This window comes from Coregonus clupeaformis, chromosome 21 (assembly GCF_020615455.1).
Source record: "Coregonus clupeaformis isolate EN_2021a chromosome 21, ASM2061545v1, whole genome shotgun sequence".
NCBI classification, from domain to species: domain Eukaryota; kingdom Metazoa; phylum Chordata; class Actinopteri; order Salmoniformes; family Salmonidae; genus Coregonus; species Coregonus clupeaformis.
In genome coordinates this window covers 35781985-35808265 of record NC_059212.1, presented here as the reverse complement: position 1 = coordinate 35808265, position 26281 = coordinate 35781985, and the positions used below count along the sequence as shown (strand labels likewise).

Below are 26281 nucleotides of genomic sequence, written 5' to 3'. Positions count from 1 at the left end.
ATGCATTTGAATGGAGTATGGTAGTAGGTGCCAGGCGCACCGGTTTAAGTGCGTCAAGAACTGCAACACTGCTGGGTTTCTCACGTTCAACAGTTTCCCATGTGTATCAAGAATGGTCCACCACCCAAAGGACATCCAGCGAATTTGACACAACTTTGGGAAACACTGGAGTCCACATGGGCCAGTATTCCTGTGGAACGCTTTCGACACCTTGTAGAGTCCATGCCCCAACAAATTGAGACTGTTCTGAGGGCCAAATGGGGTGCAATTCAATATTAAGAAGGTGTTCCTAATGTTTTTTTTACACTCAGTGTATTACATTAGTAGTTCTTCAAAGTAAATAAGGCATACTTTTATTTCTGCTGAAAGCCAACTATCAATCATTTAGATCATGTATTTTCAGGTAGAGATACATTACATTTTACATTTTAGTCATTTAGCAGACGCTCTTATCCAGAGCGACTTACAGGAGCAATTAGGGTTAAGTGCCTAGCTCAAGGGCACATTTACGTCATTTAGCAGACGCTCTTATCCAGAGCGACTCACAAAATGGTGCATTCACCCTATAGCCAGTGGGATAACCACTTTACAATTTTTTTTTGGGGGGGGGGTAGAAGGATTACTTTATCCTATCCCAGATATTCCTTAAAGAGGTGGGGTTTCAAATGTCTCCGCAAGGTGGTGAGTGACTCCGCTGTCCTGGCGTCGTGAGGGAGCTTGTTCCACCATTGGGGTGCCAGAGCAGCGAACAGTTTTGACTGGGCTGAGCGGGAACTATGCTTCCGCAGAGGAAGGGGAGCCAGCAGGCCAGAGGTGGATGAACGCAATGCCCTCGTTTGGGTGTAGGGACTGATCAGAGCCCGAAGGTACAGAGGTGCCGTTCCCCTCACTGCTCCATAGGCAAGCACCATGGTTTTGTAACGGATGCGAGCTTCAACTGGAAGCCAGTGGAGTGTGCGGAGGAGGGGGGGTGACGTGAGAGAACTTGGGAAGGTTGAACACCAGACGGGCTGCGGCGTTCTGGATGAGTTGTAGGGGTTTAATGGCACAGGCAGGGAGGCCAGCCAACAGCGAGTTGCAGTAATCCAGACGGGAGATGACAAGTGCCTGGATTAGGACCTGTGCCGCTTCCTGTGTAAGGCAGGGTCGTACTCTCCGAATGTTGTAGAGCATGAACCTGCAGGAGCGGGTCACCGCCTTGATGTTAGCGGAGAACGACAGGGTGTTGTCCAGGGTCACGCCAAGGCTCTTCGCACTCTGGGAGGAGGACACAACGGAGTTGTCAACCGTGATGGCGAGATCATGGAACGGGCAGTCCTTCCCCGGGAGGAAGAGCAGCTCCGTCTTGCCAGGGTTCAGCTTGAGGTGGTGATCCGTCATCCATACTGATATGTCTGCCAGACATGCAGAGATGCGATTTGCCACCTGGTTATCAGAAGGGGGATAACCAGGTGAATACCTCATGAAGCAACTGCTTTCTATCCCTCTCGATCACACATTCTCTTTTCTCTTCTCTCCACACAGAGCGGACAAGTAGGCGGGTGCACAACAGATTATGGTCATTGTAGTTAATTACCACATTTTCTGGGCTAAACTATGTAGAATATTGTCCTGTTTGAAACTACAACTACCTACTACATCGCACAGTTTGGGCTTGAGCTGATTTATCTCTAGAGAAACTGCGCATCGAGCTCACAGAAAAAAAATTAACAAAATGGAATTCAAATAATTGAACCGACGTCGTCAATTAGTTGTTACAATTTTTAAAAATAAGGGCCCCCGAGTGGCGTAGCGGTCTAAGGCACTGCATCGCAGTGCTAGTGGTGTCACTACAGACCCAGGTTTGATCCCGGGCTGTATCACAACCGGCCGTGATCGGGAGTCCCATAGGGCGGCCACAATTGGCCCAGCGGCTTGCGGGTTAGGGGAGGATTTGGCCGGGGTGGCTCATCGTGCTCTAGCGACTCCTTGTGGCAGGCTGGGCGCCTGCAGGCTGACCTCGGTCATCAGTTGAACGATGTTTCCTCCGACACATTGGTGTGGCTGGCTTCCAGGTTAAGCGGGCGGGTGTTAAGAAGCGCGGTTTGGTGGGTCATGTTTCGGAGGACGCATGACTCGACCTTCGCCTCCCGAGCCCGTTGGGGAGTTGCAGCGATGAGAATGGGGAGAAAAATTAATAAATAATAACAAATTAAAACGAGAAATAACCAACATTTCGATTAATTGCTCAGCACTATATGTCGGCCAAAGGTGTTTGTGTTTACTGGGAAGGGAGAAAAGAGCTTGGGATTTATTGTATAGTGACATTGCCAATGTCCCTGTACGATATGGTTATAATGGAGTTGATAGTGACAACCAACCCCACATTCCATGTGATAACCATCCCCAACCAATGCTAATTAACATGCTAGTTACCACATTGCTTGACCTAGAAATAGGTTTGGATTCATTGGAGGCTGCTGAGGGGAGGACAGCTCATAATAATGGCTGGAACGGAGCGAAAGGAATGGTGTATTTTGATGTATTTGATACCGTTCCACTCATTCCGTTCCAGCCATTACCACGAGCCCGTCCTCCCCAAGTAAGGTGCCACCAACCTCCTGTGTTTGGAATGTAGCTCTCCCTTTCCTCTTTTCAACAAACATAATTGTTAATCTATACTCCCATAGTTCAAACATTTATAAAGAAAATACCAAGACATCTGTTTTTTACTTTCACCTATGAAAAACACATGAATTCCCCTCACCTCAATCTTTTGTTAAGCTGGCATGAATTGACCAGGTGGATGAGTTCTTTCAAAGAATTCACAATTTTAACCTTAAAATGATTACACAGCCCCCTTTAGATTGGCAGTAATAAGCATTGTGACAACCAACCCATGAGACAACCAACCCCAGTCTCCCATACACACAGTAAAGCTGTCATTTATATAATAATAATCATTTGGAGGGTGCTTATATTTGTCCTATTTCACACATGTACAAGTGTGTATTATACAAGTGTGAATTGGAAATGTGTTTTTTGCATATCCCAACTCTCCCTGAGACACCCTCGGAGAGTGGGTTCACGGCCAGGGTCAGCCATTATCAACGGCGACCCTGGTTTGTACTGGACTAGACCCTCCACTGAAGGCCATGTTCTTTGTGTTGTTATACGTAGCCAAGAGATGCCGGCATGGAGATGTTCAGTATCAGCATGAAAAACCCATCTCCCAGGCGACGCTGCTGGCTTTGTGTGTGTACATCCGCTAGCCAGATGCCTGACTATCAACAGCAGTAGCAGATGTAACCTGTAGTGTGTTGTATCCTGTAGCAGATGTAACCTGTAGTGTGTTGTATCCTGTAGCAGATGTAACCTGTAGTGTGTTGTATCCTGTAGCAGATGTAACCTGTAGTGTGTTGTATCCTGTAGCAGATGTAACCTGTAGCAGATTTACCCTGTAGCAGATTTAACCTGTACTCCCATTGCTGGTCGATACGTGTCAACACAAATTGCGTTATTAACAGAATTTGAGTGTATTTCCATTCACTCTTTTTTTAAATTTCACCTATATTTAATCATGTAAGCCAGTTGAGAAGTTCTCATTTACAACTGCGACCTGGCTAAGATAAAGAAAGGCAGTGCGATTAAAAACAACAACACAGAGTTACATATGGGATAAACAAAACGTACAGTCAATAATACAATAGAAAATCTATATACAGTGTGTGCAAATGTAGTAAATTATGGAGGTAAGGCAATAAATAGGCCATAGTGCAAAATAATTACAATTTAGTATTAACACTGGAGTGATAGATGTGCAGAAGATGATGTGCAAATAGAGATACTGGTGTGCAAATGAGCAAAATAAATAACAATATGGGAATGAGGTAGTTGGGTGGGCTAAGTATAATCTGACGGTTGTCACATAGAATGTGGGGTTGGTTTTCACTATTTACATTTTAGTCATTTAGCAGACGCTATCCAGAGCGACTTACAGGAGCAATTAGGGTTAAGTGCCTTGCTCAAGGGCACATCGACAGATTTTTCACCTAGTCGGCTCGGGGATTAGAACCAGCGACCTTTCGGTTACTGGCACAACGCTCTTAACCACTAAGCTACCTGCCGCCCCACTATCAACTCCATTATAACCATATTGTACGGGGACATTGCCAGTGCCAGCATACAATAAATCCCAAGCTCTTTTGTCCCTTCCCAGGAAACACAAACACCTTTGCCCGACATATAGTGCTGAGCAATTAACCGAAATGTTGGTTATTTTTCGGTTTTTAACCTCTTAAGGATCTGACCCTTTTTTTCAATTTCCACCTAAAATGACACACCCAAATCTAACTGCCTGTAACTCAGGACATGAAGCAAGGATATGTATATTCTTGATACCATTTATAAGGAAACACTTTGAAGTTTGTGGAAATGTGAAATTAATGTAGGAGAATATAACACATTAGATCTGGTAAAAGATAATACAAACAAAAAAACATGTGTCTTCAAATTATTATTTTTTTCATCATCTTTGAAATGTAAGAGAAAGGCCACAATATAATATTGCAGTTTAGGTGCAGTTTAGATTTTGGCCACCAGATGGCAGCAATGTGTGTGCAAAGTTTCAGATTGATCCAGTGAAGCGTTGCAATACTGGACTATTTTGTATCAAGTCTGCCCAAATGTGCCGAATTGGTCAATTGATACATTTTCAAGTACATAACTATAGAGAACATACAAAAATGATATGGTAATACAAAATGTAAGTTTACACACTCCCAGGACTGTCATACATGATGGATCATTGGCATATACACTAACTTTCACACATCTAGATGGCAGGGCGGGGTGGGTGTGGAGCCAGAGACAGCAGGGGTTCAAACTGTAGAACCCAGTTCCTACATTTGAATATAAAAATGGATTTTATCAAACAAAACTATGCTACATTTGATCTCTGGGACCCTTAGGATGACAAATCAGAGCAAGATTACTGAATGTAAGTACATTATTTACCTTCAGAGGTGAATGTATGAAAAATAAATCAATATTTGAAAAGAAAAAATGTATGCACTCACTAACTGTAAGTCGCTCTGGATAAGAGCGTCTGCTAAATGACTAAAATGTAAAAATGTAAATGTATCAAACTAGTTGCCGTGATATGTTTTTTGTTGTGCACTCTCCTCAAACAATAGTATGGTATCTTTTCACTGTAATAGCTACTGTAAATTGGACAGTGCAGTTAGATTAACAAGAATTTAAGCTTTCTGCCCGTATAAGACATGTCTATGTCCTGGAAAGTTTGCTGTTACTTACAACAGTCATGCTAATCACATTAGCTCACGTTAGCTCAACCGTCCCATATACGGGACACCGATCCCGTAGAAGGTAAACAACTAATTGACGAGGTCGGTTCAATTATTTGAATTCCATTAATTTTTTTGATTTTTTCTGTGAGCTCGATGTGCAGTTTCTCTAGAGATAAATCAGATCAAGACTGAACTGTGCGATGTAGTAGGGAGTTGTAGTTTCCAACAGGCCAATATTCTACATAGTTTAGTCCAGAAAATGTGGTAATTAACTACCATGACCATAATCCATTGCGTGCCCGCCTACTTAGAGAACGCGTGATGAAGGATAGAAAGCAGTTGCTTCGTGAGGTATCTCTACCTGAAAATACATGATCTAAGTGATTGATAGTTGATATTAAGCAGAAGGAATAAGCTACCAGCAAACATTGTGACAACCAACCCCATACTGTGTGACAACCAACCCGTTGATGGGGCTGCTTGTCACAAGTGGACAGAGTGTGTTTGATGGCTTATAACTTCATGTTGGACTAAGACATGAGGATAAAAATGGTCCGTATTTCAACCCAAGACCTTAGTCTTTCTATTAATGTTGTAAAGAGTCTTGTAAGATATACCGGTGCTGAGAAATGCACATGAGAAACATCACACGAGATACACAATCACCAGTGAAACATCTGAAACAACACACACACACACAAGATTAACGGCAATCAGGGTACCAGAGAGTCAAACAAACACATGTTCAGGCCGCACATAGAGGAACAAAGAAATGGATTGTGCCTTTAGTAACCTCTAGGAAATGTATTCCTTTAGGCTGTATTGGAGTGTATTGTGCCAGCTGTGTGGCTGTTGTCTTCATTCAAAGAGCTGTTGATTGTTTGCCAAGTTTTAATACATGCACTGTAATGAGATTAATGACAATGTTTCCCCTCACTATCGATTGAGAACGCCCGCCTGCAAATTGCTCTTCCCTCAATGAGGCCTGAAACAACCCCCTAAATAGCTAAGTAACATTTCAATATATCTTAGAGATAACTGGTAGTCTATAAAACATTCTGCTGTCAGGCAGTTGGTGTCATATCAAACATAACACCAGACATTGCATTCCCTGACTACTGTTGCTAAGGATTAATATAGAAGCATTTGGCTACTAGATGTCCATGTCTAAATTGTGTCAGTAGGCACAGTAGTCTCTTGCAGTTGATGGCTATGATTCTGATATACTCATTGTACCATTTTACCTTTGTCCTATGTATGTCATGTTTTCATCTTATAGCACAATTGTGTATTCAAAGCACATTAGTGCCCCTTTTGGTATTCTGTAAAATGTTCTGTATTCTGGATGAAAATGAACAGGGTGCTATTCTGTTAGTACATGTACCCTAGTGTTAGTCTTGCAAAAGGGCTGGTTATCAGGTTTGTCAAGGTGAAGGTGTGCAGTGACGTTCTCAGTCCAAGCATCTGTCTTCCTGTAATCCTAATGTGCTCTGTCTCTGGCTCCTCCATTCTGGCACAGTGGCACTGCATCATTCTGGGCATAGAGGACCATCCCAGTCCCAGTCCCTCTATCACTGTCTGATGCCCATGCTGCTCTCAAATGTCAGATAGTTTACCCTTTTACAAAGTACCCCACTGGGCCCCATTGGAAAGGGGTCTAACACATCCTCTGAGGCTTGGGGCCTGGGCCAGCTCCCTCTGCAGTTTGGTTTGGTGAGGCACAAAGTGTGTTGCTTAGCTGATCTCGAAGGCTGTGTTCAGGTGGAAGAGCCAGTGCATAAGTCATTATAAGGAGTCTGTTTTTGTTTAGTGCTTACTGTAAACATAAATGTTGAGATTTCTGTGTATGATGATGAATACTGATTGATTGATTGATTGATAGGCTTACATTTCCAACAAGAGCACCTGTTACTCATGGTTAGAGCACTGTGTTTATTACTGAACACGTGACCTGACAAGTAAAAAACCTTACCCATGATCCTAAAGACTACTAAAATTAATTAGTATCAATAAGAGTAGCATGACTAGCCCAAAAAGTAGGGGGACATAGTCCTTGTGGACAGGAGCTTCTGAAAACAGGAGACAGAGCCAGAATAACAACAGACACTAGCAATCTACATCAGGTTCATGAGTTCAATAAAAGTCTATAAAGAGGTCAGAAGGTCAGAATTAAATAGAAATGGCTGAATCGTCTGGACGTGTTATTGGAAATGTAAAAGAGACAATGGCATTTTATTTCATTACATGAGGAGGAATGGAATAGCTATTGGACCATTAAACGTTCTGGTGCCTAATATTTGATTTCTTCCTCAAAGTATTCAATAGAAATTAGGAACCCGATCATTTCCTGGCCATGCTTGGCTGTTCCGGATAGCGCAGATGGTGTTTCTTTGGGTAGGTTTGTGATTGAGAGGATGACTTTACAAATGCAGATACCAACAGAGCTGGCATTTGAAAAGAGAAAGAGTGATCTTTAGGTTCCTTGGCTGGAGACCTTAGATTTGTACAATGGCAAGCCTAAAGGACTTGCTGTAGTAGAACAATATGTAATACACCAGACGAGTACTTTAGAGATGTAGACCAGGATTCAAAGAGACAGACACAAGGGGGTTGGTGTCACAATTTTTAGCCCAGCCCCAGCTAACACACCTGACTTCAATAATCAACCATGATGTTCAGTTTAGAATGCAATTAGTTTAATCAGCTGTGTTTGCTAGGGATGGGGGGGAAAAGTGTGACACCACCTCGGTCCCAGAGGACTGGAGTTTCCCTTCCCTGTTGTATGTTATAAATTATAAGTTATGTTTAACCTTTTTACTGTAGTGGGCTAAATCAGGGTCACACAGAGTGTTTCTTGGTAGTCTTAAACAAATCTATACACCTCACCCAGATGGTTAAAAAAAAGAAGACACCCTGTACCATGTCAGATATATAGTTTAAATGTATTCCATTTTGAGTTTGCATCCCAATATTACACTTTATATACATCACAGAAGACTGAAATATAACAAAACCGTTTGACATAGAAACACCAGATTTGTTTATATATTTTTAAATAATGTTGATTCATTATGAAATTATGAAAAATATTAATAACATTCCACCCATGAGGCCACTAGAGGACGATTTGGTCATTTGACTGCAGGAAACGTTTCCTTCTATTGATAACACCATAAAACAAACACATCACCTGCTGCATTCTGACTTGAGGTACATGTGTGATTCAAAGTTCAGTGCTACAATTTATTTCTGTTGTAGGACTATCTCGGTTAACTAGCCAACAAACCGTCACCACTCCATCAGTATAAAGTCTAAAAACTCATTATTTAATTTATCCCACTAGGCCCTGCAGCTATGCAGAGTACTGGACATCAATCACAAGCTGTATCATTTTAGCTGCTTCCATTCCAGTTTCCTTGAATACTGAATTGACCATGTCAATATGAGGATGACTCTTTGCATTTACAAGCATTTCTCTGAAGTAGTAGAAAATATGAAGACATTTATGTGATGCATCGTGCAGTATAAAGCCTATCTTTGGTGCATCGTGCAGTATAAAGCCTATCTTTGGTGCAGTGTGAAGACATGGTATTTGGTGCATTGTGTGTAGGAGCAGACCTTTTGTTACATTTAGGTTGAGCTGTATAGCAGTCAGAGAGATTAACTGTGTTTGTACTTGCTGTAGTTAGTGACAGGCACACACATTCAAAAAGCCCCACATAAAGAGAACCATTTATATATCACTTAGGAGTGAGTGCTTCCTATTAATATTCACTGCATTATGCCTCGCAAATCACCAGCCACTTGAAAGCCAATTATTAAGGGAAAAGTCCACCGTTTTCCCCTCTGCAATCCGTAACAAGCATGAATGCAAACATTTTTGATTTTGTATAATCTGTCGGTCTACATATAATGTACTACAGTATGAAAAATGTATGCATTCACTAACTGTAAGTCGCTCTGGATAAGAGCGTCTGCTAAATGACTAAAATGTAAATGTAAAATGTTGTACAAGTAAAATGCAAATAAGTGCATAGGCTGTAAATTAGTTAGTTATTTGCATTTCTTGAATACGTTTGTTGAGTAAAAATTATTTAGATGAAATGTATGCAAATATGGTGAACCAATTGCAGTTGACAACAGAGTTACTTTATTGATTAGGGATGTAATGATGGATTGTAATTATGATCATAGATTGCTTATTTAGAGCTTTTCACTAGGTCTCAAAGACCTTTACATCAAAAGGGGGAGTATGGGGGTCACTTCATGCAACTCCAAGGAATAGCACCCACCTAAGTGATGGGTGACAGCTATTTTGTGTCAAAACACAACACTAACAGCACATTGGCTATCACTGTGGGGAGGATTTTTGGTGTCCAAAAGTATATGAATGACTGACCAAGATGTAATAAGAATTTTAACCAAAATATTTCTTCATACTTTATACCCTTACCCCCGCAGCAGGGTGATGGTTGTTTTTTCCTCGTCTATTTTCAACTGCAAAACATTTGAGATTTTATTGCTGTAGAAAATGTCTTAACTTGTCAGAAAAAACAAAAGCAGAATAAACAGAGTAATGTGGACTGTGGACATAAAACCCAAATTGTCTTATCACTCCAGGCATCATGTTGTGTCTCCCTCAGAGTGTTTTTCAAATTGCTATTTCTATTACGCCAATATCCGTTTGACAAGTTGATGGATGACCCGGGTATTTTTTGTATTATCTCAATAGCACGACTGACGAAGTTAGTATCGCGGATGGGTAATGGTTGGTTGCTATGCTGTGAGTGTGAGCGCTTGGTTACCAGGACATGATATTGATTTAATCCTCCAGGGTTGTGGTCATATCTTTGGTAATTCACCAATTGTTATGATAATGAGGCTTCTCAGGGTGAGCCAATGAGTGATCATCTTGTTTGCTCTTAAGAATAATGAAAGCAGTTTCTCTTTAGGATGAGATTAACTTTTAACCCCAATGAAAAGCCCAAGCCGATTATTATTGGTCAAGCCTTGAATCCCTGGACCATATTTGGAACAATAATCATCAGGGAAAGACCCTTCGGGGGTTGGTTGGTCCCCTGGCCCAAGGCGGCGACAATGAGCTCTGGGGATGTAGGACCCGTTAATACTAACCGAAGTCTAACAGAAATGAAATGGCAGCCAATGTGTTCTGTTCACTATCATATTACAAGAGACCAAATACTCCTGAGAAAAATAATATTTTCACCATGAGAAGATCGATGGATTCAGTTCTGCAATGTTTGGATCATTTGTTTGACTTGTGTCGGTGAACATCAAATGGAGACGAGTGCTCTCAGCTATGTGAAGATGTAGGCTCTTGCAACCACATCCCCTGTTACAGATAAATCATACTCTTTGTGGCTATGAATTTTACATCCATATCAACATGCAACCAGTGGCATTCCCATACACAGTAGGAGCTATCACTAGATTGCAGATGACAGATGCTGACTGTTAGAACGCATTAGAAAACCATAACGAGTGAAGTTACCGGCAGCACAGAATGAGAAACTCCCCCTGTGAGCACAGACACACAGGCAAAGCAGCCATTCGGCAGTAGGATGGATCCTGACTACTAAAGAGGTAGGGAAAGAGAGGGGGGGCGGGGGCGAGGAAGAGTGGTGGTGGGAGGGAGCAAGAGCAGCAAGCGAGCAAGAGCGAAAGAGAGGGAAGAATAGAAATCTGTACATTGAGATCAGGAGAAACGCTAATGGTGCTGAACAGACTTTAGTGGCTAGGCTGGCGAAGGTGGCCATAAAGCATCAAGATGTGCATGGGCTTCCCTGCTAATTGTGGATGAGAGAGAAACAAGGAAGTACATACCGTGGAGGCTACCTACCAACACTGGGCTTGTCTGTCAACCACACAGGAGAGGTTGGTTAGTGGGAGGTCTATGACCCCCCCCCTCATCATTTTCATCTGGAGAAAAGAGAGACGAAGAGTGACAGAGAGAGAATATAAAGTAAAGGAAGGTGGCAGTGAGGGATAGTGAGCCATCACTCTCTCTTTATTCCTTCCCCCCATTCACAAATCCATTGCATCCCTTCATCACCGAAATGTAGTGGCGTTCATGCCGATTGGAGGAGGAAGGGTCCCATTGACTGTTGAGGCTGAACCACTCTCTTCAGCCCTCCGCAGCCCTTTTCATTACCAGTCCCCATCTCTCCCTCTCCTCTCCCTCACTTGCGTCCATTATTTTCTCCTGTTTGTTCTTTTCATTATCCTTTTCACACTGCCCAGGATTCAGAAGGCATTCCCTTTTTGGTAGAAGTGGGTGTTTCTGGAGCTGTCATTGTGTTTGGTTCTGCTACAAAAGACAGCAGAGCGGGAGAGAGAGAGCGAGCGCTAGAGAGAAAGAGAATAGAAGAGGAGCCTGAAAGAAAAGGGGGGACCTGGGACTACATGGAAGAACTAAGACCCTCTAGAAGGTGAATTGTTATAAAAGAGAAATTGTAAAAGCGGCTGACAACCATTTTACGATAGCGGTTAGAATTTGCCACTTGCAGCTTATCGTTGGAATAAAAGGCGCAGACTGCCGCGCCAAAACACCGGCGACTGTTTGGTTTATGCTACGTTCTGTTGCTAAGCAAGTCTCTCTAACCTGAAGTAGTTGTTGAGGAAATTCTAGTGTCTTGAGGATCACTCACCCAACCTGCAACCATGAAGGGGGACTCAGAGGAAAGCATCGAGAGCATCCGGCCCTCCAACCTGCAAGCCTTCGCCAACATGTCCACGCTACATGGCATGAGCCACATATTTGCCTATGGGCACATGACGTTTCGCCGCTTCCTCTGGACGCTCTCGTTCCTGGGCTCGCTGGCCCTGCTGATGCTGGTGTGCATGGACCGCGTGTCCTACTACTTTGAGTATCCTCACGTCACTAAACTGGATGAGGTGGCGGCGCCTAACCTCACCTTCCCTGCTGTGACATTCTGCAACCTCAACGAGTTTCGCTTCTCCCAGATCACCAGGAACGACCTGTATCATGTGGGGGAGCTCTTGGCCCTCCTGAACTCCAACTATCAAATAGCTAACACTCACCTGGCCGAGCCCGAGGTGCTGGACGCCCTCAAGGATAAGGCCAACTTCCTCAATTTCAAGCCCAAGCAGTTCAACATGACAGACTTCTACAACCGCACGGGCCACGATATCAGTGACATGCTGCTGCAGTGCACCTTCCGGGGAGCGGAGTGTTACCCATGGAACTTCACTACCGTGAGTCTCTTCAAATCATTTCTGGTTATGTGGTTTGTGGTTTGTCTCTGGGATTGTGTTGTGTTCTTTTCCAGACTAAACAAAGTTTGGATTTCAACGGTTTTAGTGATGTCGTTTCTATATTAATTGAGGCTTGAGAGGAATGCCTAATATCTTGATTCAGAGAACTTGGAACTAATTCACTGTCCCTATTGTCCCTATAGAGGCAGATGTGGACATGTTGGTTTTTGTATAGTCCTAATGCTCCCTCAAGATTCACATAAGGCTACCGCTGAGCGTAGAAATTGATTGTCACAGTAATTTTGGATTAAAACCAAAAGCTTTGATGCTTGTGTTGTTACAGACAAGGTACAGTAACTCACCTTAGACCTGCCGTGGTGTTGCTGTGCTGAAAGTTGTACATGTTTAAAGGTGATCCATAGCCTAAAGGGAAATCCAGAATTGGACATGATGGTCACATCAATAATATTGTACACTGTCAATGAACACTAGCCATTGAACATGGCTAGCTGTAATTATATTTTTTGTACATGATAGGCTACTGTAAGAAAAACATTAGTTGTGGTTCAGGCTACTCTAGTGGCCTTGGTAAAAGACGATGTGAGTGATGAGAAGCTCAGGATGCACACTTACAGACACGTCCTTAATTTATCTAAGCTGTGGTTTGATACATGATTAGTAGTAATGATACATGATTAAATACATACATTTTAGTAGCATGGAACACTGAAACCTCAGGCGGTGATATAGAAGTTGGGATACTCTGCCCATGAGGTGCCATCTGCAGGTCAAATTATGATCTAATCCAGACATTCATGAACAAAAGCACAGTATTGTTCATCCATTGTGAAGGCCAAGTTGTTATTGGGTATACTATCTGGTTTTGGTATAGAGTCACACATACAGTAACATAGTAACTTTACCCCTAACTACATGTTTTATTTTTTATTTAACCTTTATTTAACTAGGCATGTCAGTTAAGAACAAATTCCCTGTAGCTCAGTTGGTAGAGCATGGCGCTTGCAACGGCAGGGTTGTGGGTTCGTTTCCCACGGGGGCCAGTATGAAAATGTATGCACTCACTAACTGTAAGTCGCTCTCGATAAGAGCGTCTGCTAAATGAAAGAAAAAAAAAAAGAAAAAGAAAAAATCTTATTTACAATGACGGCCTACCAAAAGGCAAAAGGCCTCCTGTGGGGACGGGGGCTGGAATAAATGTATATAAATATAGGACCAAACACACATCACAACAAGTGAGACAACACAACACTGCATAAAGAGACACCTAAGACAACAACATAGCATGGCAGCAACACACGGCAGCACAGCAAGGTAGCAACCCAACATGAAAACAACATGGTAGCAACACAACATGGCAGCAGCACAACATGATAGCAGCACAAGAAATGGTACAAACATTATTGGGCACAGACAACAGCACTAAGGGCAAGAAGGTAGACACAACAATGCATCACACAAAGCAGCCACAACTGTCAGTAAGAGTGTCCATGATTGAGTCTTTGAATGAAGAGATGGAGATAAAACTGTCCAGTTTTAGTGTTTTTGCAGCTCGTTCCAGTCGCTAGCTGCAGCGAACTGGAAAGAGGAGAGACCCAGGGATGTGTGTGCTTTGGGGACCTTTAACAGAATGTAACTGGCAGAACGGGTGTTGTATGTGGAGGATGAGGGCTGCAGTAGGTATCTCAGATAGGGGGGAGTGAGGCCTAAGATGGTTTTGTAAATAAACATCAACCAGTGGTTCTTGCGACGGGTATACAGAGATGACCAGTTTACAGAGGAGTATAGAGTGCAGTGATATGTCCTATAAGGAGCATTGGTGGCAAATCTGATGGCCGAATGGTAAAGAACATCTAGCCGCTCGAGAGCACCCTTACCTGCCGATCTATAAATTACATCTCCGTAATCTAGCATGGGTAGGATGGTCATCTGAATCAGGGTTAGTTTGGCAGCTGGGGTGAAAGAGGAGCGATTACGATAGAGGAAACCAAGTCTAGATTTAACCTTAGCCTGCAGCTTTGATATGTGCTGAGAGAAGGACAGTGTATTGTCTAGCCATACTTCCAAGTACTTGTATAGGGTGACTACCTCAAGCTCTAAACCCTCAGAGGTAGTAATCACACTGGTGGGGAGAGGGGCATTCTTCTTACCAAACCACATGACCTTTGTTTTGGAGGTGTTCAGAACAAGGTTAAGGGCAGAGAAAGCTTGTTGGACACTAAGAAAGCTTTGTTGTAGAGCATTTAACACAAAATCCGGGGAGGGGCCAGCTGAGTATAAGACTGTATCATCTGCATATAAATGGATGAGAGAGCTTCCTACTGCCTGAGCTATATTGTTGATGTAAATTGAGAAGAGCGTGGGGCCTAGGATCGAGCCGTGGGGTACTCCCTTGGTGACAGGCAGTGGCTGGGATAGCAGACGTTCTGACTTTATACACTGCACTCTTTGAGAGAGTGCCGACAAGGATGGAATGGTCTACCGTATCAAAAGCTTTGGCCAAGTCAATAAAAAGAGCAGCACAACATTGCATAGAATCAAGGGCAATGGTGACATCATTTAGGACCTTTTAAGGTTGCAGTGACACATCCATAACATGAGCGGAAACCAGATTGCATACCAGAGAGAATACTACAGACATCAAGAAAGCCAGCCAGCTGAATATTGACACGTTTTTACAACACTTTTGATAAACAGGGCAAAATAGAAATGGGCCTATAACAGTTAGGTACACATGTACATATTACCTCAATTACCTTGACTAACCTGTACCCCGCACATTGACTCGGTACCGGTGCCCCTTGTATATAGCCTTGTTATTGTTATTTTATTGTGTTACTGTTTTTTACTTTAGTTTTTTAATGTTTTAAGCAAATATTTTCTTACTTACTTTTTAAAAACTCTGCATTGTTGGTTAAGGGCGTTTTAAGTAAGCATTTCACGGTAAGGTCTAAACCTGTTGTATTTGGCACATGTGACAAATAACATTTGATTTGATAGTTAGCTGGTTGAGAGAATGCCAAGAGTGAGCAAAGCTGTCATCAAGGCAAAGGCTGGCTTTTTGAAGAATCTCAAATATAAAATATATTTTGATTTGTTTAACACTTTCTTGGTTACTACATGATTCCATATGTGTGATTTCATAGTTTTGATGTCTTCACTATTATTCTACATTGTAGAAAATAGTACAAATAAAGAAAAACCCTTGAATAAGTAGGTGTTCTAAAACTTTTGACCGGTAGTGTATATAATAAAACAATTATTTTCTCATGCTCTCTCTTGTCCCTCTTCAGCAGACATACTGTATAGTGAGCAATTTGTTTGGAACATCAAATTGCAATAAAATTGCAGTATCAAATCGCAATACATATAGAATCGTGAGAATCATAAGAATCTGGAAAATCGCAATACATATCGTATCGGTACCTAAGTATCAGTGATCGTATCGTGAGGTCCCTGGCAATTCCCAGCCCTAATTACATTGTGGGGCATTCACAAAGTAGGCCTACGACCATATTCAGTTCAATTCAATACATCTTTATTTATCCCCTTAGGGGCAATTACAGTTTAGGGGCATATTGAAGTTTTGAAACCTCCAGGCCAGAGTATAACAGTACTTTATGTGTACTTAAAAAAAACTGTGTTCTGTTGTAATATAATAATAATAATAATATGCCATTTAGCAGACGCTTTTATCCAAAGCGACTTACAGTCGTGTGCATATTGTTGTAAATCTAGTACTCATAACGATGTATATAGTGGATTACATACTGCATGTGTCCTTGGCATCAACTCCCAATAGCATTGCCATTGGGTATGCTGTAACCTAACCAATAGTAATTGATGTTTTATTATGTGTTTTTTGATAACTGACTTAATGATTCATGGAATATTTGTTTGAGAAATTCTAATGTAGGAAACATTTACATTGTGACCAAGATGGCCATTATTTTATTCTAAAATGTGTTGTCAATCATGACAGCTACTCTGGTACATACTGTATGTATGATGTAATAATGATTTGGGATTTGACGTATTTGAAACATTTTTGGATTTAAAATGCCTTATCAACACACTGGACCAACTTGACATAAGGCAGTCAGATATAGCAGAATAATAGAAAGGCCTTGGGCCTCGTGCCTTCTCACATCGCTGAGGTAATTCCCTGGCAAGGCACAGTCTGTTGTGTGTTAATGCATACTTATATTCATATTCCATCACATTCCATTAACCAATAACAGTAACCACGTTTCCATCCACGGTTTTTATGCGAGTAAAGTCATAATGAATAAAAAAATTGTATGACAGCTGTGATGGAAACAGGATGTTTCAGTACAATTTTGAATGCTGACAGATAATTTGTTTGTTCGACATGGTGGGATATTTTTGTGTCGGTAAAATTAATTATGCGAAATGTTGGTGGAAACGCCTTTTATGCGCAAATATTGATATAAAAACCATAATATCGAAGTAAACTTGGAGTCATGCAATGATATGGTGTGTGGTCCTCCCACTAAAACTCGGGAAACTATGCTGTTTATTAGGCTACAGATGAAATACAGTAACTTATGATTAACTTCACAGGGTGGTAAAAGTGCACGGTGATCTTGATGCTCCTTTCTAATAAATATAGAGTGTCTGACTCCGATGACATGATGATGGATAGTGACTGCCGTTTGATAAATAAAAATATTCTCGCTCTTACCCATAATAATGTAATTATGCAGACTAGCTTACCGCACTATATCTGCGAGCTGTTGGCTAGAGCACGTGCCAAGACCAGAGTAGGCACATTTGCTATTTAACCCAACAGTTTTTGTGATGTTTACATGAAAACTTAAGCAAAAAAGTACATTTTGTGTGCACTATGCCAGTGTTAACCAACCCTGGTCCTCCAGTACCCTGTCACGATCGTTTACAGACGGGACGGACCAAGGCGCAGCGTGATATGCATACATGTTTATTATTATTGAATAAACACCACGACAAAACAACAAATGAAACGAAACGTGAAGTCCAAGGTAGACAAACAACATACCTCACACGGAACAAGATCCCACAACTAACTCGTGCCAAAAGGCTGCCTAAGTATGGTCCCCAATCAGAGACAACGAGCGACAGCTGCCTCTGATTGGGAACCACACAGGCCAACATAGAAATAGACATACTAGAACCTCAACATAGAAATATACAACATAGAACATACACACCCTGACTCAACATATACGAGTCCCTTGAGTCAGGGCGTGACATACCCTCAACAGTACACATTTCTATTGTAGCCGTGGACATGCATACCTGATTCAACTGGTCAACTAATCATCAAGCCCTCAATGAGTTGAATGAGGTGTGTTTGTCAAGGGTGGAAACACACCATTCGCATACGTTTACATTTGAGTCATTTAGCAGACACTCTTATCCAGAGCGATTTACAGTTAGTGAGTGCATACAATATTTTTATTTTTTTCATACTGGCCCCCCGAGGGCATGAAAAGCTGTCGCTATCAGTAGATGGAAACCAACAACAGGCAACAGGTGACCAATGATCTAAGATAAGGCGGGGATTTGGCTAGAAGTGATTTATTGATGACCTGGAGCCAGTGGGTTTGGCGACGAATATGTAGTGAGGGCCAGCCAACCAGAGCGTACAGGTCACAATGGTGGGTAGTATATGGGGCTTTGGTGACAAAACGGATGGCACTGTGATAGACTACATCCAATTTGCTGAGTAGAGTGTTGGAAGCTATTTTGTAAATGACATCGCTGAAGTCAAGGATCGGTAGGATAGTCAGTTTTATGAGGGCATGTTTAGCAGCATGAGTGAAGGAGGCTTTGTTGCGAAATAGGAAGCCGATTCTAGATTTAACTTTGGATTGGAGATGCTTAATGTGAGTCTGGAAGGAGAGTTTACGGTCTAACCAGACACCTATGTATTTGTAGTTGTCCACATATTCTAAGTCAGACCCGCCGAGAGTAGTGATTCTAGTCGGGTGGGCGGGTGCAAGCAGCGTTTGATTGAAAAGCATGCATTTAGTTTTACTAGCGATTAAGAGCAGTTGGAGGCCACGGAAGGAGTGTTGTATGGCATTGAAGCTCGTTTGGAGGTTTGTTAACACAGTGTCCAATGAAGGGCCAGATGTATACAAAATGGTGTCGTCTGCGTAGAGGTGGATCTGAGGGTCACCAGCAGCAAGAGCGACATCATTGATATACACAGAGAATAGAGTCGGCCCGTGAATTGAACCCTGTGGCTCCCCCATAGAGACTGTCAGAGGTCCAGACAACAGGCCCTCCGATTTGACACATTGAACTCTATCTGACAATTAGTTGGTGAACCAGGCGAGGCAGTCATTTGAGAAACCAAGGCTATTTAGTCTGCCAATAAGAATGCGGTGATTGACAGAGTCAAAAGCCTTGGCCAGGTCGATGAAGACGGCTGCACAGTACTGTCTTTTATCGATCGCGGTTATTATATCGTTTAGGATCTTGAGCGTGGCTGAGGTGCACCCATGACCAGCTCGGAAACCAGATTGCATAGCGGAGAAGGTACGGTGGGATTCGAAATGGTCGGTGATCTGTTTGTTAACTAGGATTTCAAATACTTTCGAAAGGCAGGGCAGGATGGATATAGGATGGGTTCCTATATACCACAGATTCTCAATTGGATTGAGGTCTGGGCTTTGACTAGGCCATTCCAAGACATTTAAATGTTTCCCCTTAAACCACTCGAGTGTTGCTTTAGCAGTATGCTTAGGGTCATTGTCCTGCTGGAAGGTGAACCTCCGTCCCAGTCTCAAATCTCTGGAAGACTGAAACAGGTTTCGTCAAGAATTTCCCTGTATTTAGCGCCATCCATCATTCCTTCAATTCTGACCAGTTTCCCAGTCCCTGCCGATGAAAAACATCTCCACAGCATCATGATGCCACCACCATGCTTCACTGTGGGGATGGTGTTCTCGGGGTGATGAGAGGTGTTGGGTTTACGCCAGACATAGCGTTTTCCTTGATGGCCAAAAAGCTCAATTTTAGTCTCATCTGACCAGAGTACCTTCTTCCATATGTTTGGGGAGTCTCCCACATGCCTTTTGGCGAACACCAAATGTGTTTGCTTATTTTGTTCTTTAAGCAATGGCCACTCTTCTGTAAAGCCCAGCTCTGTGGAGTGTGCGGCTTAAAGTGGTCCTATGGACAGATACTCCAATCTCCGTTGTGGAGCTTTGCAGCTCCTTCAGGGTTATCTTTGGTCTCTTTGTTGCCTCTCTGATTAATGCCCTCCTTGCCTGGTCCGTGGGTTTTGGTGGGCAGCCCTCTCTTGGCAGGTTTGTTGTGGTGCCATATTCTTTCCATTTTTTAATAATGGATTTAATGGTGCTCCGTGGGATGTTCAAAGTTTCTGATATTTTTCTATAACCCAACCCTGATCTGTACTTCTCCACTACTTTGTCCCTGACCTGTTTGGAGAGTGCCTTGGTCTTCATGGCACCGCTTGCTTGGTGGTGCCCCTTGCTTAGTGGTGTTGCAGACTCTGGGGCCTTTCAGAACAGGTGTGTGTATATATACTGAGATCATGTGACATTTCACGTCTACGATGTTATCATTATGGTCAGAAAATGGAGACAGCATGTGATGCTGTGTGTGTGTGATTGAAAATGAAATTAAATTGAAACAGCTTAGCTTACAATTTGGATTCTAAGATGGTTTCACATAATTTCATATAAAGACTGCATGTGTGCATTACCAGGATTTAGGCTAGGCTAATCATAGTGCTACAGAAATGTAATAATATGGTTCCTTTGCCTAATCATTTCTGTTTCATTTTATGTGTGAGTGCTGCCCCTCCCCTGTACACTTCAGGGAGAATGAAGTGATGAGTTGAAACAGAAACCCTCTATTAGTCCAGATGATTTAACAGAGCTGTAGACCCAGTACCTGTAGCTACAGTAGACCTTTAAACTGACATCTACATTGTTAGTACTTCCAGATAATGTGAATATGGTGGCAATATGAGGTGTTGGTTCAGGGAAATTATCATTTTCTCACCCAATAGTTTTGATCTGCAGTACACTGGTAGGCTACGATAAACTGCAAAAGTTTGAATCTTGACTGGGTGGAATTTGATATTGTGCCTACTCACCATCTTAAAAACCTCAGCTCTCATATTAATGGTCTAATTAATATTCTTCCAAACAAAAACTAATCAGGTATTATTTGCACTGGGCAAATCCTTTGGACACACTGAGATCAATATCACAATCAATCTTACACAGTATAGTACAGTATTCTAACTAGAAAGTATCTGATTAACCCAATGCTTTACTAACGCTTTATATTGGGCCCATACAGTATTTCTAGTAGTACTGTAGCAGCAACCAGAAGTGTCTTTCTTCCTCCTCAATCCTCAATGTGACCGCAGAAAGTACTGTAGGCTACATTCCAAGAGGGCTCATTAGTTCTCTCACATCATGTATGTCATTCCCCTGTGCCCTCTCAGGTGGAACTAGAAACGCTTCGAAGCTCGTCGCAACCTTACATTTTATCCGGTGAAATTGTTTTATTGCCATTTATTTTATTAGAATGATTCAATGATTCAACTGATTTTCCCCAGGAACTCTTTATTGGATTACTTTGCAACATTCTTTTGACGAACATGCCATCATATGCACCTGAAAGAGCTATATAGCGCTTAGGACTGGTTTAGGATTAGTTTACAGACCTACTGGTACCATTCCAACTATTTATACATTTCAAGTTATGCTGCAAAATATAGCAAATAAGGAAGTTAGTCAAATAGTCTTGGAGCTATTTGATTGTGGAGCGACAAAAACACATTTTAGAAGGTTTATTAGAACACTGATTCACTCATAGCCATTTCTCCTCCTATCGTGAGTGCTTGATGGCAATGGATCGGCATATGAAGTAAAGTGAATTCTCTCTCTGTTTCAAAGTAACCTGGTCCATAACGTTGTCCGTTCTTTGTTGAATCCCTCTAAGCCATTTGTATGCTAATGGCAAAAAGTAAATTTGGGATTTGACTCTCAGTAGAGACAGAGTAGACTTACTGTATCTTAAGGTTTACTTTACCACCAAACCAGTGGCTAGCTTATCAGAAGAAAAATAAGCAGGTACACCAATGTGCAGGGTTCTGTTTCTATCACAGACATTCATATTCACAGCAATAGTATCACGTAACCTCGCTTATACAGGTTTTGGGAAGAGTAATATTTGGCCATTGACAAGTGAGTTCAAGTGGTGTTTGTGTGAACCAACTGCTTTTGGTAATTCAGAAGTCATTTTGTATCTTAAGAGTGTTAACGCTGTGCTCTCTGTAGACCTTGAAATGGGAACTTGGCACATGGCTTGGCATATCCAGTGTGGGCTTATATGATTAGACTGTGACTGTGATTTGGTTTTCTGGTGAATTCTCTTGTCTAAGCAATGGGAAATGTAAACTGAAATCCCACATTGCTTGTGAAGTAGTCACAACTGTCATTTCAATTGCTTGGTCCTTTTTTGTAGGAAATGGAAATATCTTAATTTCCATGTTTGTTGCCAAGCAACAGTCTTTGCCTTGGAAAAGCAAATCATTAATCAGTAATTGACATTGTAATGCTTGATTGAAAACACCTGGTTAAGGTAGTGCCCATTTGAGCCCATCTTTGTGAATACACATTCCACTGGTGCTGGTGGTTGAATGCACCTGCGGTCTTACACATTCATTGTCATACACCATTTCTGATAATGAAATGATTGTGTTGAAGCACTAAACACCAGTCAAACCAACAATATCAAACACACACCAGCAATCAGGTATTGCTGTGTTTTTATGGAGTGAATGAAGCATCGCCACAATATACTACATCATGCACCCCCATGGAGAAAAGCATTTGTCACTGTTGGGCTGGATGCCAGAAGAAATACGTACTGTACTGATCCAGCAGTGAGCTCAGTGCTACACTACATCTATCCCATTAACCCTCTATGGGGGTAACCGCTCTGTTGATAACCTGCTATATGGTAAAAATACTGTGATTATGCTCAAAACTGTGCATAACACATGGGAATCAGTCAAGATTAATTATGACATGATTGAATTAAATTCCCCCCTTACGTCAGTTGATGTATTTCTTTTCATTGTGATAATGTGAATTCGTTTTTTTTTTACAACAATCTGTATTCAGTGGGAGTAGGCTTATAGACCAATATTTAGAGAAATGCCACAGGAAACATTCAATTATTAAAATGCCCCTAGAGAGGTCTTGTGAGAGAGATTTACAATGCAAAGCATTGTGGGAGGGATGAGCTTTGACCTTGAGTAAATGAGGAAGGAATTCCATTAAGTCTGGAGTGTGACGCAATGGAGCTTGGAAAGCATTCAAATTCGCCTTAAAGTAAAAAATAAATTAAAAAAATCACCATTTAAATGTTCAATGTCATTCAACAAATTAATTTGTAACCCCCTCCACCCATCATACCAACTTGCTGTATAGTCGATACGACACAGAAAATAAACACACATTAGTGGCCCAGACATCAAAGTAATGTCACACTCTTACGGTACTAGTTCCTCCATCTATCCCCATATGGTTTAGCTAATAAAAGAAGGGAAATCAAAGCTGTGCTGCTCTGCAGTGCTAGTCTGGAAAGGAGAGCCTTATCAGTTCACAGGTGAAGGCTGCTGTTGACAAATCGATTTGGTTTTGGCTTTGGCTTTTTGTGACCTTCCTCATTTCACTACAATGTCATTTCTGAGTTTAATTTAAGTGTGTCCAATTGTTGAAGAGGTTTTGGTTAGAGACTACATTATGAGGGCCTATCTTCCAGGTACACTTGAAAATTCTCAGCAATGTATGAGTGCTTATAATGTGGTCTATCCCTGCAATGGTGAACTTTGGATTTGAACATACGCCACAACATACTCCAGGAGCACTGTCAATACCACTGACTCAGTGGTAGTGGTAAAGCCAGGGCATTTCTGGGTCTGTGGGCTACAGTACTTCAGGACTCATGAAGGCAGTAGCAATGCTAATTTAGCCATCCACTACACTTTCAAAGGACAAAATCCAATTGGCTGTGGATGTGACATTTCTCTGAATAGGTCTCTCAATACAAAATCAAAATGAGTTTTGATTTGGATCATAACTGTCATGTCCACATTGGGGCAGTGGTTTAATAGCACTGAGCCCATTGAGAAATCTAACAAATAAGAGCCAGGCCTGATACGCACATCTATCAAGTACTTAAAAATGCTTTGCAATTGAAATCTTTATTGCATAAAGCTTTCCACTTGCCAACCCCTTCATATTTCCTCGTAATCCTGAAATGCCCGCTAAGACATTTTCTTTTCAAGATCAGTCGGAGAGCTACCCAGTAGGATTTTATTTTAATAGAATTTTATTGCAAGGCTTACACATTTTTTTGTCAGTTCAAAAAGAGGCCTATTCCATAATACTTATTTAGAAGTTCAGACCAAACTTTTTCTACATGCTTTGAGAATGCTTGTTTCCTGACAAAGATGAGGCTGTTATCGATATGTATCTATTGGCTAGCCACATTCAAGAGTCTATGCCCAGCAGAGCATGTAAATTGTTTCTCACTCTTTGATAGACTTGTCAGCTATAGTGAGCAAGAAGTTGATTGTCATAATCTGATAGCACTGAGGTAATACTAGAGTCTTTATTCTTGACAGGTTATGACAAGTCCCTTTAGGGTACGCCTTACCCTGGCATTTTCTCACTCATAGATCTGACTGCGAATAAACAGAATCAGTATTCATCAGCGTGTTTTGCTGAAGCTCAGTGTTCTTCTTTAAGATGTGAAATCGCCTTTCATCTTGAGTGTTCTCCATGACAGCAGGCGTCTAGGGGGTGAGAGACGTATCTGTGAAAGGTAGCTAGCTGGTATTACTGGGATGTGATGAGGCTGATTGACATGATGCTATGTCTAATGGATTTAGCTATTACCACTGAGCATGTAAAGCTAAGCGCTCCTAACAAGCACTCTATAGCACCATATTCCCTATATATATGAGACAGCCTATAGGGAGGAGGTCAGAGACCTGGCTCTCCCTCAATGTGAGCAAGACAAAGGAGCTGATCGTGGACTACAGGAAAAGGCGGCCGAACAGGCCCCCATTAACATCGACGGGGCTGTAGTGTAGCGGGTCGAGAGTTTCAAGTTCCTTGGTGTCCACATCACCAACAAACTATCATGGTCCAAACACACCAAGACAGTTGTGAAGAGGGCACGACAACACCTTTTCCCCCTCAGGAGACTGAAAAGATTTGGCATGGGTCCCCAGATCCTCAAAAAGTTATACAGCTGCACTATCGAGAGCATCCTGACCGGTTGCATCACCGCCTGGTATGGCAACTGCTTGGCATCTGACCGTAAGGCGCTACAGAGGGTAGTGCGTAAAGCCCAGTACATCACTGGGGCCAAGCTTCCTGCCATCCAGGACCTCTATACTAGGCGGTGTCAGAGGAAAGCCCAAGAAATTGTCAAAGACTCCAGTCACCCAAGTCATAGACTGTTCTCTCTGCTACCGCACTGCAAGCGGTACCAGAGTGCCAAGTCTAGGACCAAAAGGCTCCTTAACAGCTTCTACCCCCAAGCCATAAGACTGCTGAACAATTAATCAAATGGCCACCAGGACTATTTACATTGATCCTACGTACATGTACAAATTACCTCGACTAACCTGTACGCATGTGACAAAGTTTGATTTGATATAGTTACTATACAGTGGCATGCGAATGTATTCACCCCCTTAGCATTTGTCCTATTTTGCTGCCTTACAACCTGGAATTAAAATTGATTTTTGGGGGGTTTATATCATTTGATTTACATGACATGCATACCACTTTGAAGATGCAAAATAATATTTTTTTGTGAAACAAACAAGAAATAAGACAAAAAAACGGAACTTCAGCGTGCTCACCCCCCCAAAGTCAATACTTTGTAGAGCCACCTTTTGCAGCAATTACAGCTGCAAGTCTCCTGGGGTATGTCTCTATAAGCTTGGCACATCTAGCCACTGGGATTTTTGCCCATTCTTCAAGGTAAAACTGCTCCAGCTCCTTCAAGTTGGATGGGTTCCGCTAGTGTACAGCAATCTTTAAGCCATACCACAGATTATCAATTGGATTGATGTCTGGGCATTGACTAGGCAATTCCGAAACATTTAAATGTTTCCCCTTAAACCACTCGAGTGTTGCTTTAGCAGTATGCTTAGGGTCATTGTCCTGCTGGAAGGTGAACCTCCGTCCCAGTCTCAAATCTCTGGAAGACTGAAACAGGTTTCCGTCAAGAATTTCCCTGTATTTAGCGCCATCCATCATTCCTTCAATTCTGACCAGTTTCCCAGTCCCTGCTGATGAAAAACATCCCCCACAGCATGATGCTGCCACCACCATGCTTCACTGTGGGGATGGTGTTCTCAGGGTGATGAGAGGTGTTGGGTTTGCGCCAGACATAGCGTTTTCCTTGATGGCCAAAAAGCTAAATTTTAGTCTCATCTGACCAGAGTAACTTCTTCCATATGTTTGGGGAGTCTCCCACATGCCTTTTGGCGAACACCAAAACGTGTTTGCTTATTTTTTTCTTTAAGCAATGGCTTTTTTCTGGCCAATCTTCTGTAAAGCCCAGCTCTGTGGAATGTACGGCTTAAAGTGATCCTCTGGACAGATACTCCAATCTCCGCTGTGGAGCTTTGCAGCTCCTTCAGGGTTATCTTTGGTCTC

General features: G+C 42.1%; 1 protein-coding gene across 1 annotated transcript in view; it reads left to right on the top strand.

Annotated features, from left to right (window-relative positions):
- The first annotated feature begins 10966 nt into the window (after positions 1-10966).
- Positions 10967-26281, top strand: part of LOC121535351 (acid-sensing ion channel 1C-like) — a 185902-nt gene continuing 170587 nt past the window's right edge. The window contains exon 1 of the mRNA XM_041842347.2: positions 10967-12524. Within this exon, the coding sequence (XP_041698281.1) occupies positions 11970-12524 (555 nt within the window). The 5' untranslated portion in view covers positions 10967-11969. The remainder of the gene's footprint in view (positions 12525-26281) is intronic.